The 20,921-nt window shown below is 44.2% G+C and overlaps 1 protein-coding gene across 1 annotated transcript in view; it reads right to left on the bottom strand.

The window, feature by feature from the left end:
• PAPLN (papilin, proteoglycan like sulfated glycoprotein) overlaps nt 1-20,921 on the bottom strand; it is a 419,313-nt gene that overhangs the window by 134,907 nt on the left and 263,485 nt on the right. The window contains exons 4-5 of the mRNA XM_078659503.1: nt 15,444-15,504; nt 8,444-8,546 (exon numbers count right to left, since the gene is read on the bottom strand). Of these exons, the coding sequence (XP_078515629.1) occupies nt 8,444-8,546; nt 15,444-15,504 (164 nt within the window). The remainder of the gene's footprint in view (nt 1-8,443; nt 8,547-15,443; nt 15,505-20,921) is intronic.

The following is a 20,921-nucleotide window of genomic DNA, read 5'->3' as shown; positions in this document are numbered from 1 at the left end:
ACCATTTTCCAGAGCCCTCACTTTGACAGGCCTTCATAGCACCTCAATTCTTCCTAAAGGTGGTTTGCTTGCCCCTTGCACACTCCTCGCGTGCACTATTAACACCAGTCCAGAGGAAGGGTCTTCATTCATTTATGCCTCAAAGGCCATCTATCTACATTTGAGCCCTCAGGCTGAGGGCATTCTGTTAGAATCAGACTGATTGGGAATGAACATGAGCCCTTTATAGGATCTCCCAGTTAAAATACTACAGTGCCCTCTTGTGCTTTCGGCTTGTTTTGTATGTACACTGCCTTGCACTTTTTTTGGTTTCTGGCTCAGCCTGATCACCAAAGGACTTTCACCTTTTTTATTTGAAGTTTTGTCAATAGACTCTGTTTAAATCCCCAACTGAGCATACACAGCTGCTGGCTGCTTGCTCTTTCAACATTGAACACTGAATGATGTAATTAGATAACTCTCTGGCCCATAAACTGCATCAGATGGGCAATACTTTCTTCAAATCACTGTACCTTGAACTGCTATTGACATTACAGTGACCTTGATATCAGACATTCAAACACCTTATATAAACATGGCTGGTAACCTCATTCACCAAGGCCTCTTGTTACAGGATGTGTCCCCATCACACAAGAGATGGATGGAAATGCTTGATTCTTTCTGAACCACAGGGCCATAATCTGGGTGCCTCTATATTTCATGCCATATTTTAGGTCTTCTGTGCCATTACACCTGTGGATAAACTATATGCAAACCAGGCTTGCCCCCTCTCCACTAAGTACAGTTCAGCTCAAACTACTAGGTTTTGTCCTCTCTAAATGGGAGGACAAGAAGTTCCAGGATTGGTTCAGGGATTAATATTAATTCAAGCCTTTCTATCCATCACTTTTTGTCTTTCTCATTGAACCACCATGACAGAGGTATGTCTGACCTGGGTCCTGGAGCTCACTACGCCACAGGGACTGGAGCAGCCCTCACGCGTGAGGTCCAAGCCCGAAACGTATATATCAGTGGATGCTTGTTTTTCAGTTTTTGATGGAACTGTTCCTTTTCTGGAGTGGCCAAGGCTCATGTGCCTGTGGTTCATCCCTGATGATATGGGCACAGTGAGCGCAAAACAATGGAACGCACCCCGAACAATAGTAATAGTTACCGACTAGCAACGTTGCACTAGTGGCTGGGGCTTTGAATGTTTCTTATAAAGTGCAAAGAGACACCCTCTCCGTGGGTATCCTGGTACTAAATATCAGGCAACTCGTGAACGAAAGAGACTAAGCAAAGAGAAATAGCATACTAAGAGGGAAAAAAGTGGAGTCACCCACATTGTGAAGTAGACAATTCCAGAGTATGGCAGCCAATTATCTAATTTATCCAGGTTAATGAGCCACATTTTTTTTCACTAAAAGTAGTAAGAGATTAAACAAAATGTTACTTCAAGAGTAGAAGAATCCAGTGTTTGGCCGGCAGAAAAGTGAAAGAGCACCCACCAATTCTTGCCCGAATGATCTTGAGGATAGTGAGCAGCGTTGCACCTGAAGCTCTTGAGGCTTTGTGGGGGGGCACGCATTTCTACTTTCTTTTGTAGATTGTCAGGCCCCTCTCTCTTTGCCAGCTTATAAGTGAAGACCATGGCCTTAAATAGAATTCTCTTAAGATCTGGAAGCCAATGCAAATTGTGAAGGTAAAGGCGAACCAACTGATGCCCGAGGCTTTGCACCAAGAGTTATGCCCCATCTAAAGGCATCGAACTGAATATGTAAGTAGTCCTAAATAGGTAAAGGTGTCATAGTCCAGGGTGTTTTCCTGTTGAAAACTGAAAGAAAATATAAGATTTTATTGAGAGCTTTCAAAAGAGCCAACAAAATGGCTGAAACCACCATAATCTGTGATTTGGAAGAGATATTTTGGTTAGAAAAATCCCAACAGAAACGGGACGTGAGATTTGTCTAAATCAGATGGCCTCCAAGGTGGACACCAGAACCAGTCCGGGAAGCAACAATTAAGATCTCTGTCAGGGTAGAAGCCTCAAATCTTTAAGCAAAATCTAGAATGTCTGATGGAAGAAAAAGTGGCGAATAATGGAAATGCAAGATCTTTTTAATTACTGAGGACATTTCATGGAATGGAAATTGATCGTCTGTTTTAGACATAGCAAGGTAACAAGAAATTAAATCACAATACAGGATTTGAGGCCTTTGAAAATTTAAAACCTTCACAAGTGCTTCTTCTGGGAAAACAAGACCAATTTAGAATGCTTCTCCTTAAACAGTCTTCAGGTAAGTGCCTACATATAAATAAACAATACTTACTCACTACATATAATATATTAAAAATCACATTTACAAATACTTCCTATCACAATAGCAAAATACTACCCCATTATGGGTACATAATAACAGTATATTCTCTTACCCAACCGATGTATTGTTGCACTTCCAACCATAGGTTATATTAATCCCAGACCATTGACACATGCTTCATTTATCAAGCCCTTAATAGCTCACAGAAACCGGTCGGATGGTGGGACGGTTTCTGGACTGTTTAAAGAGAAGCATTCTAAATTTGTCTTGATAAAGGCGGTCCTCATTCCTCTTAAACCACCGAAACGTGTTGACGCTTGGGGTGAACTAAATCCAACACAGTGACCAGTCATTGTAATAACAGTATCTGGAATATATACATGTCTGGCAATTGAAGTTTTTGATTTGGATTAGTCTACGAACCAGGAGTACGTGTACTGTTGTTTTGTTATTTGTTTCTCTTTTTGTCTTATTTACTTTAAAAAAGCTTTATTCTTGTCACTATTGATGGTATGCAAAAACTATAACCTTCTCTCACTGGTTTTATTTGTTCACTATGATGTACACTTGATGTATATATGATATGATATGTGTTTTTAATTATTTTTTTATTCAAAATTGGTTATTCTGCATTTTCCTCTCTAGTATCTACATGAGATTTTAACAATGATAGATGTTCTTGAATGTGGTACTCCATAAATTGTGCCCAATATACAATTTTCATATTTGTATTAATGGTTTTTAATAAAAAATTAGACGATATTCCAATTACATCAAGCAGTTGTTTTGTGGCATATAAATAGATATTGGATGACTTTTCAGCGAATTGTGATGGCGAGCTTGTGTTAAGAATGAAATGAATGACTGACAAATTAGTATAGCTACCAAAGAGAGTACACACAATTTTACTGGATACTATGGGGCCCATTAGGATGGCGGGTGGATTGCCCCCGCCAGGCTGGCGGTAGCCACCGCCGGCCTAGCGGGGGCAATCCACCCGCCATCCTCACCTAAATGACCCCCTGCCATATTAGTATGGCGGGGGGACCGCGGCGGATGGAAAGACCGTCTGCCGCTTTTTCGCCCCGGTCGGCTTGCGACCGGGGCAGAAAAGGTCTAATATGGTGGCAGTGTCTAATAGACACCGCCACCATATTAGCATGGGCTGGAAAGGCATGAGGTCTTCACTTTGGGGGCCCCCTGCGGGCCCCCAGAGTGAAGGAGAGGTGGGGGTGCACACGAGGGGTACCTGTGGTACCCCCCTGCATTTGCATAAACAAAGCGGCAGGCACCGCGCGGTGCCTGCCGCTTTGTTCATGCAAATGCATACGTGCATTTTTAGCATTGTGACAGGAGGTGCTGAGAGCACCGCCCACCACAATGCTAAAAATGCAGGATACGCCCGCCACAGTGGCGGGCGCATCCTAATACCCCCCACGGGAGTGGCGTGCGGTCCCAATTACCGATAGGTAGCCATCCTTATGACCCCCAAACTGTACACAATAAAATTAAAATAAAAAGATTTAATAAATAAAGCAGCCACAGAAAGTTCTTTTGACTACAGTGCTGCATTGATCCAAAGGGTGTTTTTGGCAACGCGCCCCATGGGTAAAGTTTCACCTGTCATAAACACAGCAAGTTACCTGGCAATTCTTGTTTTTCAGGTGTGTTGTTGTGAAGCTAAATATTTTTCCACATTTTCATGAACTTGCTGAGCTGTGTCAGCAAGAAAGACCCCCAGGCTTCCGAAAACATAACATCTTAGAACCGTCTTCTCACCTTCAATTAGTTGTGCTGCGCCCTGTGACTTAAACGGCACATTTGTCACAGACATAGAGGCCACACCCAGGCAGCACGCACTTGACTTGACCTCAAGATATGTGCCGCGTTTTACAGAGAAAACCCGGCTTAAAGGCACAGTCTCAGATATCCCTTCAGTCACTTTCCTCTGTTACTGATTGAACACACACAATCAAGGTCACGCCCTGGTGACTGTCACCAGCTTGGCAACCTTTGAAGTGACGCAAACTTCATATCCACAAAACCCTTACTCCAGTGCAGCCATCACGTGACCTGCCATGACCCTGACCTCGCAAGTTAAGTATACAAACTTCAACACAAAAAATATGGGGGCATATTTAACAATAGTGGAAATACAGCTAGATTCATGAAACGTAATTGCGCTCGCAAAGGGCCAGATTCTGAGAATCCGGCCCTTTGCAAGCGCAAATTTTTGCATGTGGGATTCATCATCCCAAATGCAAAATTCGCTAATAAAGAATTCGCACATTTGCGAGGAATTGCATTTAAGGAATGTCTATTTGAGATTCCTTAAATGCAATTCATGAACCATTTTGAAATTGCGAAATCGCAATTTAGGACCGCTATTTACCACGAAGTCAAACCTCGTGGTAAATAGCTAAAACTTAGAAAAATGCATTTAAATGCATTTTTCTAAGTTGCATGTTACACACACACATGTCCTTTGGACATGTGTGTGCACAACATCAGTGTAAATTCACATTTCAGGGGTGCTACAGGGTGTCCTTTGGACACCCCTGCACCCTTGAAATCGCATCCTTATTTCCGATTAGCAAATTGCTAATCGCAAATAAGGAATAACTCCCCATTCATTCCTATGGGCCTCTAGGCCCATAGGAATGAATGGGGAGTTATTCCTTATTTGCAATTAGCAATTTGCTAATCGCAAATAAGGAATGTGTAGGAATCACAATTTATTTAGCGATTCCTACATGAATCCCGTTTTGCAAGTCCTTAATAGCGATTCCTTATGAATCGCTATTACAGACTCGCAAAACGGCCCTTTGATGAATCTAGCTGATAGAGATTACCAAATTGCGATTTTCTGCGAATCGCAATTAGGTAATCGCTATTTCCAATGTACGAAGGAGTTCCCAGTGGGTCGCAAATCGACCTACCTCGTGAATATTAATGAGGTAGGTCTTGGTTTGCGACCCATTAGGAATCGCTAAAAACACGGGGATGGTGGCCTGCTGGGGTCATCAGACCACCAAAAGTTTTCTTTTCATTTTTTAAAGAGCAGGTAGTGGTCTGTGGGACCACTGCCTGCTCTTAAAAAATGCTTTTACAAACGCCCCTTCTCATTTGTGAATAGGGGACAGATGTAGCTGGCCAAATACCGAGCGGTAACGCAGAATTTCTGCGTTACCGCTCGGTATTTGGCCAGCTACATCTGTTTATACGGCCGCATCCGGCTGCTAAAATGCATGATCCATGTGGCCCCATGGACTCTATAGCTAAGACAAGGTACATCTTAGCTTATTCAAGGCAACTTGTTTTAATGGCCATGATGGGGCTGCACCACATGCCCTTGGAAAGGGGTGTGCCTAACAAGAAAACAGCATCGGGTCTTTGGGGGGAGGGGAGATGGGGGACATACCTTTGGGTAGCAGATACTGTGCGTCCCTATGCAAGCACTATCCTTTCTGCACTTTCCTCTGACCTCCAGCCTGTGGTAACAGCTGCAGGACCTCCCGGCCTGAGCATCTCTCTGCAAAACTGATGGAAGGCCAGACATGGATGTATGACGTTTCAATGCATGCTTTTACAACGCATGCCATTACGATGCAGGTTTTACAACGCAAGTCGTTACAATGACTTGCGTTGGGGGGTGCTGGATAGTGAATAGTTTAATTTACTATTCCAACTCCAATCCCCGTGGATAGTAGGGAAGGTGTTGTATAGTAATTAAACTATTCCCTATCCCAGAGCGCCCCCCAGCGCAATGCGTTGTAATAACTTGCGTTGTAAAAGTTGCGTCGTAATGGTAGTGCATTGTAAAAGTTGCGTTGTAAAGGATGTTCCCCCCAGACATCAATGGTCGCCTCAACCTGAACCTATCATGACAGCTTCAGGCTCACTGCCAGCTCCCTGACTTGGAGAGGGCTCTGCGATGCCAGCAAGCTGGGGCACTTCCATGTATTGCCATTGTTTGGGATCTCAAAGACAGAAAAGGTCATGAACAGGGGCGTGGTGACCCCCGCTTTAGCAGCTACAGGGGGGTGGAGTTCTGGTTGGGCCTCTTCTTGCTGCAGCTCTGCAGACAAAGGCTCATAATCGACGTGAAAGGGTGGGTGGGTAAGTGAGTGACTGAAAGGATAGATGGACAGCTGGCTGGATGTGTGAATGAAAGGGTGAGTGTATGTCTGAGTGAAAGGGTGTATGAATGGCTGAGTGAATGGTGGATGGATGAGTGGATGGAAGGGTGGATGTGTGAGTGAAAGAGTGGATGGTTGAGTGAAAGTGTGGATGAATGGATATATGTGTGGCTGGATGGATGGATAGATGAAAGGGTGGATGGATGAGTGAAAGGGTAGGTGGATGACTGAGTGGATGGGTGGATCGACGGGTAAGTGGATGGATGGATAGGTGGGTGGATGGGTGAAAGGATTGATGAGTGGATGGATATTTGACTGAAAGGGTGGATGGATGGATCAGTGAAAGGGTGGATGAGTGGATTAGTGAAAGGGAGGATGGATGAATCGCTCAGGACAGGGGTTTGCCGTCCATGCACAGTGCCGGAGGGAGACCCTGGAGCTCGGGGCTCCCCCGCACTGCGTAATCTGTGGGGGCTTATGTTACGCCACTGATCTAGACCCATCTCACTTCAGCAGTTACTGAGCGTACCGAGACGCCCATCAGGCGTCAGATAGGGCATTTGGCTGTGATGTATATGGCTGGGCTTCAGCATCTAGACCATCGAACCAAAATGCCGGGATTGACATAACGGATGCTGCACACTATATGAAATATACAGCAGCCACTTCCAAAGGGCCACCTCCAATAGATGGGTTTGACCCCGAAGGACCTGTACCACTCAAGCAATGTCTATCGAGAATTCAGTTTATATGGTTGCCCTGTACTGTGTTCTTCATTCACTTATTCTGTTCATTCAGTTCAGTGGATCTTATTGGGATACAAGAAACAGCAGGTCCAAGTCTCAGCATTACCATTGGAATTGAAGGCTCTCTTGAGCACACCACCTACATCTTGGTGTGTCCCCACCTGCAGCAGGAGTGACACCCAACATCTTGAATGTTCAATACAAATCTGTTGGTGCCTGGAAGCTCTGGATCTGACCAGGGTTTGGGGCTCCCCTGGATATGAAAACCCTGAAAGTGCACATCCTAGAAACCATCTCCCTGTTTTTCTTCCAACCTTCTAAAGTAGAGTTCACCACACCTTGTAATCTCTCTTCATTACACCCAGGGTCAGTTCATACGTGTGCGTTGAAATGTCATCTATGCAACAATCCATCCGCCATCCTCCCTGAAATGACACCCCACCACATTATGAGGGCGGGGGGGTCCCCGGCGGACGGGAAGACCGTCTGCTGCTTTTTTGCCGCGGTCGCCTTGCGACCGTGGCGGAAAAGGTCTAATATGGTGGCGCAGACACCGCCAGCCATATTAGGATGGGCTTTGGGGAATCATGGAAAGGCATACCGTCTTTGCTTTGGGGGCCCGTTGCGAGCCCCCAGGGTGAAGGGGGGTGGGGGGTCCACATGGGAGGTGTGTTTCAAAGTACAACATGGCAGGCACCGCGCCGTGCCTGTCATGTTTTGCTTTGAAATGCACAACATGCATTTTTAGCATTGCGGCGGGCGGTGCTTTTAGCACCGCCCGCCGCAATGTTAAAAATGCGGGATGCACCCGCCACTGTGGCGGGTGCATCCTAATTCGGCGCACGGGATCTCCGCCATTATGGCGGATGGTCCATTGCCACAACAGGATGGCGGACGGCCCCATTGTAAGCAGAAATATGGTCTTGAAGAGATAGTGTGTCTTAAACATCATTTACAAAATATTGTCCCATTGGATGGAGATGTTCTATTATTAATTGCAATGGGACGGTAGTTTAGAAAACCATATTTAGCAGACAATATTTCTGCCAGACAATATTTTGTTTATGATATTATGATACCATGGCATGCCACTCACGTGTTGTTATTTAAATCAAGATCCTGAGCAGATATGGAGATGTGTGTCTTAGATTATGGACAGAGAGTGAACGCAACTCCAATCAGGAGACACTGGGGTTATTCCAATGCACCACTTCTGACACTGCCCCATACTTCTCAAAATGGCGGCCCTAGCACCTACCTCCGTAGTAAGGGAGCCACTTGTATCTCTTGCCTTGGAATTCCATTCCATCAAACTCTCCACACTGCTCCGCTCTGAAATCTCTGGAGCCTTCTGGGCAGTCCTGGGGGGGTTAAGGAAGAAAGCACATGAGTAAATCATACGTGTGTCTGCTTTGTTGAGTGGAAGTTAAATGTGAGTGACACCTGCACAGTCCAATGGATGGGGTGGGGGGGGTGTCCACGTGTGTGCCAGATCAGAGTTTGAAAAAAGTATATATGTATTAAATGCAATTCGCTGGCAATGCTATTTGGATTTTCTCCTTCTCCAACACCTTAGTAACTCTCCCCAGATTGTGAATTCCCAGGTTGCATTATTTTCATTCCAAGCTCTGGTTAACCGAGATTGTAGGCATGTGTTCTAAGTTCTGTCTAAGGCATTCTATTAAAGGTTGATGACTTTGTTGATGTACCTGTAATTGAACTGAGTCCTAGAGCCTGTAGGGTACTACTGAGAAAGAGTCTAACACCCATATAGTCTTATTTGGGTCTCTGGCTAGGAAAGGGTGGGCATTTTGCTACCACTGGAAAATCAGAGAATAACACCTGCTGTAAGACGACTCCCAGTCCAGAAGGGGGAAATACCGCAACTAGCAAATACCACTCAATCAGAATACCGACGGAATACTGCTGGACGTCTGCGGGTGGTAAGTGATTACTAGGGAAGGGACCTTCTCATTGAAGGGAAGAAGACTTACTACAAACAGTAACATTCATTGCTGATAATCGGATGACCTCTGAGGTGGTCTCAAGGTCAAAACTATGAGCATCTCTAAATAGCCAAAGGAGATACCAGGAATGGCCACTGCATGCTCAGGAATTAAGAGAGGAAGGGTTTACTTCTGGGACTCTGTCATTGGTCCATCAATTTAGAATTCATCTTCTCTACAGTGATTTTGTTTTACCATCAGCGGTACAAATCGGGCCTTATGAGCTGAAAAGCATAAAATGCTGTGATCCACTATGGTTATTATTCCCTAAATATCCTATAACTTAGTTGATCAGTATTCCCAAGAGAAAGGGACAAGGAGCAGCTCCCGGTCCAGCCACTGGTGTACAAAACTTGAGGGAGCCCCCTTCAAGGTACGTGGAGGGTCCCCCTCCAGACTCAGTCAGGAGCTCCCATCCAGAGTACTGTGCTGAGGGGGGCCTCCTGGAGCTTGGGGTCCCCCCGTACCGCGGGGGATGCGGGGGCCTGTGTTATGCCACTGGGTCCAGCATCCATGCTCGCAAACAGAGATATATATACATATATAAACACAAGGGGGTAGCTGTTCCTTTACAGAAGATGTTCTGGTTGGAGAGAGGGGATGTTTCTTGTTGGAAGTATTACCTTCACACAGCCATGTGGGTGTCATGCTTCATCGTCAGGCTTAGCTCCTCGCGCTGCAATGCTCCACGGGCTCGGCTAGAGGGCTCTTTAGCAGAGATCTCTGGTATTTAGCCATGATGATGCATGCAGGTGTGTGGGGACTCAGTAGTGAGTGTAGTGAAAAACATGGTTTAAAACTACCTAAGGGTTACCTAGAGATATATTTAATCAGGGGCCCCCTTAGCAGGATTTAAAGCAGGTGGGAGTAGATCGTCAAGACAAAGTAACAAAGTATTGCAATCTTATGTAAAGTGCTTAAAAGGTCAACATGTTTCATGCCTGCATGGTTCAGGAGGGCTCTGTGGCATTTCTAAATGGAAAAGGTGTTCCTACCCTTACTCAGGGCGGGGTATGTGTATCTATATTGACTGGGTTTTATCTATTAATCTCAAATGGTGATTAAAAGGTCAATAGCACCTCTAGATAATCACCCTATTCTGATCTCACATTCCAACCAGAGGAAAAGGACGTGTAGTGCCTTAGGTCAATTTACAGGACTGCATAACAACTGTGGTGTGAATGAGTCCGATGCGGAGATATGCGTGTGTCATACCCCTCACTCTGCCTGCCTGGGGGTTAACTTAGTTGCTGCTTCAGCAAAAATCGCATCAGTCGTGCAACATAGTATCATCCTGCTAGTATTTACCAATCAGAGTTTTTTCTTTATTCGTGATTCTTTAACCCCTTTGCTGCTTCTGTCGGCCAAAGACCGTCGCGAGCACTACCTCCTTAGTGCTGCGCACGTCCGTTGGCTGACATGGCCCCGCCCACTTGATTAAACCGCTGCACCGCAGCAGAATTCGCGCTGCGGTTAAGCAGTTAATTTGCATATGTTTATTTATGTAGACATGTGTTTTAGTGTTATGTTTAGGTCTCGTGGGAGAATGATTTTTTCATCATTTCTATTTTTTCCTCTTACAAGTTTTTCAGGCTACTCTTTTACTAATTCTTGACTATGTCCAGTTACCTCCATGCGTAATCTGCCACACACACAGGAGGGGGTGCTGAGCCTGGGACAGTCTATGAAGGACTATGGACTCTGGGCTGCAGAGGATGCACAGGCAGAGCTCTGAGCAGACTGCATATGATGATTCTTGACACATATTTTTCACAATGGCAGAATACAGCTTAGACTCTGTGACACTAGTGCTCTAGCATGCTTAGAATATCTATTTATTTAGTTATCTTTTTTGGTCTACATTGATGATGTACAATTTAACATTATAATTGTTATTCATGTACTACATAGTAGAATCGTGTGTGACATGGATGCTGCTCTTACTGATCTCTTGGAACCTGCAGTAGGTACTGCTGCAGTGTCCCTACACTGTGTCACTCCAGGGGAGGGGCCAGTAAGGCACCTGTCTGTTTCCTCTGCTCTGCAGGACCACTGAGACTGTTAAGAGTCTTGGGGCTAAGACGAATGGACCAGGTTGTCCAGCGAATCCCGGCACAACATTTACTAACAGAGTTTATCCTATAATATCTGCATGAGTGCAGAATTCCAGTGCCACCTTTGTGGAGTGGTGACTGAGGTGGAGCGGCAATTTACCACCAGCTCTATTTCCTTCAGAATAGGGTTTATTCTGTTTTGTTAATTTTGTTGGACACTTCGGGGCATATTGCGTCACGTTTGCACCACTCAAAGTGGTACATGCATGATGCAAGGCTTTGAGTCGTATATATGAAGCCAAATTGTGTGGCTTTGAGTGGCCTCTACATAAGCCCTTAAAAATCTAGAAGTAATCAAAGCGGCTAGGGGGGAATACAAACGCGCCCTTAAAGAACGTAAATTTGCGCTAAGAGAAGAAATATGGGCAGCATTGCATGAAGCCACACTAATTAGAAGGCAGTGAATGCCCCTTGTTTAGCCCCTCGAGATCAACCATCCATAGAGATAGCCATTACTGAGGATCAATGGGTGGGTCACTACTCGAACATGTATAATAATAGCGTACATGAGATTTTAATGGCTAATCCCCAACAACCTCAGGAGATATTGCCACCTATTCACCACCCCATTGATGTACTTTTCACCCTAGAAGAGGTTAATTGTGCCATCAATGCAAGCTTGGGTGGGAAAGCTCCCCGCCCTGATGGAGTCCCTGCAGACCTTCATAAATCCAATTTTCCCCTATGGGGCCCATTGCTAACTCAAGCAATAGCAGCATGTTGCTCTTCCGGAATCAACACTGGTTCCAGATTTTTGTTTTAAAGGAAACCATCACAACCCCGCATGTTATCGACCTATATCTCTGTTAGATTCTTTGGTCAAGGTGGGGGGACGTATTATATTAAACAGATTACAAGATTGGGCTGAAGATAAAGGCATCATAACTGAATTACAATATGGCTTCCGACTGTTACTAGGTACGGTCGAGCAGGGTCTAAATTTAAATATCCTTCTGGGAAAGTATACACTGGCCAAGCAGGGTAGGGTATATCTGGCATTTGTAGATTTAACTGCAGCCTTTGATTGTATCGTACACGAGAAATTATGGAAAATTTTAGAAGACATGGGTGTGGAAATCCCTTTTATTCAGTTTTTGAGGCAGCTATATAGTGATGCAAAAGCAAGGGTGCGGTATGGGATTACTGGGGAGTGCACGGCCACTTTTAAAATCAGAAAAGGGGTAAAGCAAGGATGTGTTATGGCTCCCTTTCTTTTTACATTGTATATAAAAGAATGAGGTCAAGTCCTGGTGAATCAGTGAATCAGTGCCACACATTGACAGACATTCAATACCCGCCCTATTGTACACCGACGTTGCTGTTTTGATGTCGCAAACCCAATTGGGGCTCCAAAGGGTTGTAAATGTAAATGTATTTCGATTTATATAGCGCACGAATCACCCAGGGGTCTCAAGGCGCTTGCTTAGGGAACCCGTCCTGGTATTCACCTGTGAGATACCCCGGCAGGGTATTCACAAGGTGAAAGCCAGGCATCCCGCCGCGAGGGGCCATAGTGGAGATTAAGCAAGCTATTGCCCAGAGTCGCAGAGTGTGACCCCGTGAGTCGAGTAGGCACCGGAGCGAGAATTGTCGAGTCTAGCTTTTCAACATTTATGCACAATTTGGGTCTTAGGGTGAACACCTCACAAAACTTACATAACAAAATGTGGCATGATAGCACAAAATCCTGGGATATATTTATCAATAATAATAAGATTGAATTTACTAAAAGATTTTCTTACCTAGGCATTCTTTTTGACCAGATGGGGACTTGGGCCAGGCTGTTCAAGCATGAAAACTGTTATTTATGAAAGCTACTGCCGCACTAGCTAGTTTCGCTAGAAAATTGGGGAAACGACCGGTTTTAGAATCATTACACATTTATAAAGCAAAATGCGTCTCCACAGCTATGTACGGTGCAGGTGTCTGGGGCTATGAAGACCTTCAGCCCCTACAGTTAGTCTAGAATGCCTTCTTTAGATATTTATTGCCAGTCCCAAGCAGCACATCAACCTATATATGCCATTCTGAATGAGGGATGTCGTATATATTCGACCTTATAAAAATACAACCCAATTTATTGCATAGGATATAGTCTTACCCCAAAACTGGTTTTAACCGGGACATTTCAAATGATAGCTTAGCCACTAGCATCCCATGCCTGAAATATATTTAAAAAAAATTAAGAAAGATCTTTGGGAATCTGGAATACTTTGAAGACCCTAGCACTTTAATAACAGTCTCAAGAAACAACCTAAAAATAATGTGTTGGATGCTTCTGAGACCAATAGAATTCCATCCAAATTATTAAAGACTACAGTACAGGAGAACCAAATGATGCTAACCACCTACAGAAGTCAACTGTATTTAAAAACGATGTTAGGTGATTATGACAGGATGTTGTTCACCCGCTTTAGATTGTGGATTTTTAATAGGCTAACCAGTTTCCCCACAATGAGCGATTGGTCGAGCATTATGTGTATGTGCCCATGTGACAATCAGTCTCTGCAAACAACAATTTTTATTTTGAAAATTTTACACTGAACCCAAGAAAAAGATGGATTTTACCAATTTTGAGTCTGCTTGGTCTTAGGCGTTCCTAGTGCTACAATTTTTAGAGAATTAAAATTTTACAAAGCCTATAGCTTGTTATTTGAAATGTGTAATAAAATATAGGAAAATTATTGCCACATGAATTCCTTAAAAGTACAGCTACGCTTTTTTAACATATGATACTGTTAGTATTTTTAATGCAGAATTATTTAACAATCATGTGATTCTATGTGCTTTTATGATTTTACTGTAAAAATCGAATAAAGATTATTTGAATTGAATTGAATTGAGTGCCCTCATTAATTTTGAGTAAGTTAACGCAGCACAAATCGCTGCGTCGCCTTACTCTGCACAAGGGAGACTTTCCATGGGCGTTGCAGTGGGTGTTCCCACATAGCTCCCGTGGGTTTTGACACATCCGCAGATTTACAAGGATTTGAAAACCTGGGAATGGATCAAAATCTTACACCTCCTCAGGGCAGGCGTAACGGGGAGAAATTTCTTTATTTTTCCTCGTTTTTTCCTCTTTCTACAAGTGCTGCATTCTGCAGCACACATAGAAAGAGGAAAATGCCTCTATGGATTCGTTCTGTGCAGGAATGTGCCCCTTCCTGCACGTTAACTAACCTGCCGACAACACAGTAAGCCTTGCACCATGGTGCAAGGGTGCCTGCGTTGGCGCTAGGCTGCCGCCATCTTGGATAACTATGGTGCATTCCTGCCCTTTCACTTTGCTGCGCTGCCCTATGCCAAATCCCCATAAATGAGGGCCTTCATTTCTGAAGTTGGGAATTCCTTCTCCAGTGATGAGGGACTTGAGTTCTAGGTTTTGCAAAATGGACCTGACGGGCCCTGCTTTCTTCCAAACGCAAACTACAAAGATTTGTAAAAATTCTTGTATGAAAATGGAGGCAATGTTTTTACAATTTGTCTGCATGAGAACAGAAACAGAGTGGCACAAAACTGCATTCTTCCCTGCCCACACTGGTGGTGAGCATTCAAATGTCCTGTACTGTGATTGACTTTTACTATAGATGAAATAGCAAAAAATGGCACGCAAATAAAATGAAGAATGATTACAATTGGAGGGAAATTTTTGAATTTATGTTGGACATTAAAAACAAACTAGGGTAGGTCCTGAAGGGCAAGATCAGTGCCTTGTTTTTCAGCATTTTCACGAAATATATGTATAAAATTACCCAATATAGTTCTCATTTTTACTATGGGAATATCACCTGAAAATAAGGCATAGATCCTGCCCTCCTAGAGCTATGCTGGACACCCCTGAATTAAAGGAACGTCTTTGGGATATAAAGCTTATTTTCTTTTCTTTGCTGGGGCGTAAATCTGGGAAAATGTTTTGGGCTCTCACAGATTTATAGAATGGTACTCCAATGTACAAAATTGTGCCATTGTTGTCCTGCAAGTTTATTCAAGGCAGCTATGATGGCTGCCCCTTTTCAAGTTTCAGCGCATAGAAAAGTAGGTATTGTCACCCATTCTTCAACCATTAGTCTAACGGCACCACTCACGCATGCTGTACTCACCAACATCAGAGCATGTGTAAGACACTCAGGTCTCTTACCTCTGTATTGCATGAGCGATAATTCCGGCTTGGACCTATGCAGTTGGCTCCCCCATCCGCTCTGAAGAAAGAAGGGGAACAAGGAGTTACTAAAGTCAAGATCTGAATCGATTTGCTGAATAAAAATAGATGCAAAAATAATACACTAGTATCATTTTATTTATAAAGCATGTGTTCTTCTAAGCCATCTTGAAGGTCAGTAAAGATGGCATAAAACATTTGCTAATAAAACTGATGAACTTTGAATGCAGAAAATAATGCTTTTTGTTTAAAACTTACATATGTAGGTTTATGGTATTTTTATAGTGCAAACCAAGCCAAAGGCAGCAGAGCACTGTACATGGTCAAAGACAAGCATAAAGTCAACAAGTAACAGAAGAGCAAGCTGTGTTGTGGACGGTGAGTGCATTGTGGTGTTGTGATCTTCAAAGAGGTGACTCTCCAACTCTTTCCTAAACTGGAACCTTGTTTGGGAGGTCCTGATGGATCTGGGGATGTTGTGCCAGGTCCTGGAGGCATACATGGAAAATGCCTAACGTCTTTTTTTTTTCCTTTTTAAACTTCTAGTCTGCACTTTGATGGTGGCCTGGTTGATGGTCATAAATCACCATAGGTGGTCAGCGTGTTTGCAAGACAAGCAATGGGGCTGGCTGTGATGGCTTTGTAAACGATCCAGCCGGTTTGAAGATGGTGTGGAGTGGCACTGGGAGTCAACGAGTTCCATCAGGATGAGGGTGATGTGATCATATTTCTTCAGACCCTGGATGAGGCATGCTGACACTGTGACTGGAGGTAAAGCAGTGTGTGTCACAGATTAGCACTATAGGATCCCAAGTGGGGTTTGTTATTGTATTAACATACTAACAAAATGACTTTATTTTGGGAATATTTGACCAATGACAAATTAAATAGGACATATGTTCACACAAGAGTCATTGTTTTAAGGAAAACATTTAAGTGATTTTTTATTTAAGGCATCCCTTAAATTGTCATAGGTTGGAATTTGTTCCCAGGGTATTATTTCAAAACAAATATTTCAAAACCTGTGCATCAAGGAGCATAGCAATAAAGCTGGGCTGTCAGGGAAAAGTGCATCAAACTATAGGGTACCAGAAGATGAGGAACAGAGTGGACTGCAGATGGAATGAACATATATAAAGGAATATTGAGAAAAATGAGGAGAGGTTAAACATTCATATTTTAAATGTTTTATGATGAAAACAAGCCATTGGTATTTAAAAATGTAAGTATGCGAAGTGAGATGTGTTGATTTTTTTCAAATATCAAGTGAATTATGATTGCTAGCATGGCAAAATATTCTCTGAATATAGATACCTGGGATTTGTGATTAGCACATACAAACAGGGGAATTTTTAAGGGTAGCAAGGGGTGGCATATGCAACCCATTTAATGCTGCATATGACTGCTGCTGCAGACTGCCTGCTTTGCAGCTGGCATGATTTAACCCATCGGATATCTGATTATTTGGGATCCTTGATGGGCCACTCATCGTACAATGCCCAGTGGCGATGGGTGGCAACTCAATTTCCTCCGACAGGTGCCATTGCATGTCACAACCAGCTTAATTTGCATGTGTTTTGCTTATGCTAATTAAGTCCCAGACCTGGCCATCAACAGGTACGAATACTGGAGCTGTATGATGGACCCTGTGGTGTGCTCAGCTATTTTTCCACCTCCTCTGGTAGAGACCTGTCTTCCCCCAGGCATTACTGGCTGGCAAATACATATAGACAGGAAAGAAATGTTATGTAATGTTGCCCCAGATATTTTAACGGTGAGCCTGCTGTCATGTCCTTTGCTTGTTTGAGCAGCTGGTGGCTTGTGTATGTCATTAGGACCTGTTTATAGATATTCCACCTTGAGTTCCCATGTAACTCCTTAAAAAAAAAAGGACAGTTTTTGGTTTATGGTTGTGTGAGATCACTTCCTGCAATGTCCCTGAAAGGGAGGTTTCTCCTTTTGATGTAACTTACACCACCATTCTGTTTGGCATAATGGCGCGAGTGGTTATCCGTCCACACTGGTCCGTTTAACTTCATTCTCTTGAGAAATGGACCCTACAATGCACTCACTTGTGGCCGTCTGTATAGTTTAAAGACCCTGTGGCCCTGTCCAGGTGATAACCTGCTCCTCGGTTCATCATTCTGACAGACCCTTCACGTTTTCTGGTGCAGGAGACCCATGGCACCATTCGCTTTAGCAGTGTGCTACATCACTATAGTGCATTGTTCACCAACAGAGCGCTTGGACTCTTTGGGGTACTGGGGAACAAACAGATAGTGGCAGATAATTCTAGTAGTGGGGTGCATGCCTATTTACTTGAACCCCTCTCCCTGCACGTTCCTCCCACTGCACCTCGTATTCCCCCTTCAAAAGGGTCTAATTTTAAAGCCAAGTGCAGTGTCTGGTTTTAAATCATAATTCAGGGAAAGGATATTTTGTATCAAATGACTGAGACTCACCTGGTTCATCAGGTCAAGGTGTGTTCAAGACAGACTTTGGCGAAGCCTTTGACCTGGCTGCATGACCGGGTACACAACCCCCGTTAGAAAGACTTCGGCTCCCTGCCCATCCCCTTACCTGATTTAAGAGTGTGCAGGAAGTGCCTACCTGGAATCCACAAAAGGGAATGTTGCAAAGTTACCTCCAAATGGTTGCCATGGGGCAGGGCCCAATGAAAAGGACAATGTACTTCACTGTAATGAATATGCTCCAAATGTTTGGTGTGAACTTTGATGGGACAATTCTTAAAAAGCCAACTGTCTGCACGGCTGTACATACACTGGCAACTCCAGCATTATCCAATGTTCACCTTTTCACTCAAGAAGCTTGGGCCACCTGTGTGGAGCATAGAGGAAGGTGTGGACCAGAGCTCTCTACTGTCTTTCTGTTTGGGGACAGAGATCCCTTCTGCTGAGGTGAAATGCTGCTGTGGTTGAAGGAACGAGGAAGTCTACTGACAGCGGGGGAGAGAATCCGCCTATTCAACCAGAGTCCACGCTCAATGTGAGCATCTTACCAGAAGGAGATTTGATAAGCTGAGCCTGCCAACACCGAGAGCTGCAAACTACTGCTCAGCCCAACCGGCACACTCCCTTGTGGGAAGGCCAAACCCAGCATGCTCCGTCTTCACATACATACGATGATCATGAGAAGCTCATATACAAGCCTACTGCCTCATTGCATCGTCACCACAGCCAGGTGACCTTGAGAGGCCTACGTGCACGCATCGTCACATCTTGACCCACACACAATGATCATGAGAAGCCCATAAACTTGCACACTGCCTCGCTGCATCTTCACCGCGACCAGGTAACCTTGAGAGGCCTATGTGCCAGCACCCTGTATCGTTACATCTTCACCAGTGCCTGATCATCTTGAGAGGCCTATGTACCTGCACCCTGTATCGTTGCATCTTGCATCTTGGAAATGTTGAGAGCCTGTATCGTTGCATCTTCACCAGCGCTTGAAGATCTTGAGAGGGCTTTGTGTCTCCACTGTGCATCACCTCATCTTCAGCTGCGGCCAGTAATCTTGAGAGGCCTGTAGGCCCGTGTACCTGTACCCTGCCTAGCTGCATCTTGAATGTTGAAGATCTTGAGAGCCTGTATCGTTGCATCTTCCCCAGCTCTTTAAGATCTTCAGAGGGCTTTGTGTCTCCACTGTGCAACATCTCAGCTTCACCTTCACTCAATGATCTTCAAAGGCCTGTGTACCTGCACCCAGCATAGCACATCTTCAACCATGAGCCTGCGCCCTCCATTAATTAATGTTCACAAGCACCCAATGATCTTCAGAGGCCCGTGTACCTGCACTCTGCATCGCACATCTTCAAATATGAGCCTGCGCCCTCCATTAATTCATGTTGACAAGCGCCCAGTGATCTTCAGAGACCCATGTACCTGCACCCTGCATCCCAGCTTGACTTCTTCAAGTGAATGATGACCATGTGTGGATTGAGTGCACAAACCTTTGTGCACTGCATCACTTGTTTCAAGAAATTGGCAACCGTGTGTGTCCCACTTATTTTAAGGCTTGCCAATCTGTCCCTGAATTTTGGAACCCTGGACAACTCACCTGACACTGACCTAATGAAAGTAACAAAATGTAAGGTACCAATAAAGGTTACAGTGCTGGTTATTTCAGACCCTGTGGTTGATCGTACATATAAGTACAGGTGTCACACCAGTTTGGCTCCTGTACAGACAGCAAGCTTTCACAGCAGATTTATCACCTGCATGCCGCATAATCTCTTCGACGTATGTTTACCAGACGCTAGGTAAATTTGCACACCGGGAAAAGGCTGAAGAAATACTAACAACATCAAAAAACAGAATGTGCATACAGTTTTGGCACCCTTCTTATGATGTGCATTGCGTATATCAATCGGACAAATTATATTTTAAATTTCCTCATCCAAAGGTTTTTAAACAAGTGTATACTGAAAAGGTTCTACGTTATGTAAAAGATTGTCTCGAAATGCTCTATTTGTGGTGTGTCATACTCCCTAGGCGTAACCCACAATTACTGAGTAATTTTAATGAGTTGGTCCCTTAAGGCAACAGTCTGTCACTTTCTCAAAAGGTGCCTGAATTCCTTTCTAATAATATTATTGTTTCATAGACACCACTTACCAGCCTCACATTCTTTAGTGCTATTTTTTTATTTTTTTATTTATATAGTACAATATTCAGGAAAGAAGTTAAAGAGGGTAACAGCAGATCTGGCAGGAGAATTGTCATCAAAGTCCAAGGCTCTGGGGGGCAGACTCTGTTTCTTAGTCCTCCATGGAAGTCTCCGACAGGACTGTTGTACATCCTATAGCGACGTCTCCTTCAAAACAAGCATTGCTTGATCAAAAAGGAATTACGATGGGAGATCGGCGGCGGCGGTGATACAAGCTGGCAGCTCTGTAAAATCCTCTGTGGCACAGAGAACACTGCCGGTCACGGAGGGGCACGTAACTGATGTCATGCGTCAGGCCGGGCATTTGAATGGCCGTCGGAAGCTCCCGGGAGCAAAGAGGCAAATTTTTCGATCTTAAATCAGTCTAATTCCCTGTTTTTCTTTTCTCCTCTGCTCCCGGGGAGCTCCGTGTCCCGGCCGCCATGTTGAGAGTCTGAGCTCACATTCTCCTCAGTCGATGGAGCATATGCTGAGCCCACTTGATAACCAGACAGCACTGCTCTGAGGAATATGGGAATCTCCTAGGACTTACTCAGCACTGATTGTCTGTGGCTTTCTTGACTACCTAGATGTTGCTTCTATCTGCATTGAGTCTTTTTCCTTTTTGAGGAGGATTGTCTTTACTTGAAGTGCGCTATGTATTTAGAAATGTGAGTGCAAGCAGATTTGAAAGCCCCAGGAGCGGAAAGGCTTCTTAATTAACTGAAATCGAACTGACAGCTTGTGGAGCTGTGTCCCCCGCTTCTGGAAAGTTCTAGTTTTGTCCACCAT

Source organism: Lissotriton helveticus, chromosome 9 (assembly GCF_964261635.1).
Source record: "Lissotriton helveticus chromosome 9, aLisHel1.1, whole genome shotgun sequence".
In the NCBI taxonomy this organism is placed as follows: Eukaryota; Metazoa; Chordata; class Amphibia; order Caudata; family Salamandridae; genus Lissotriton; species Lissotriton helveticus.
This window is presented reverse-complemented; position numbering and strand designations above follow the sequence as displayed.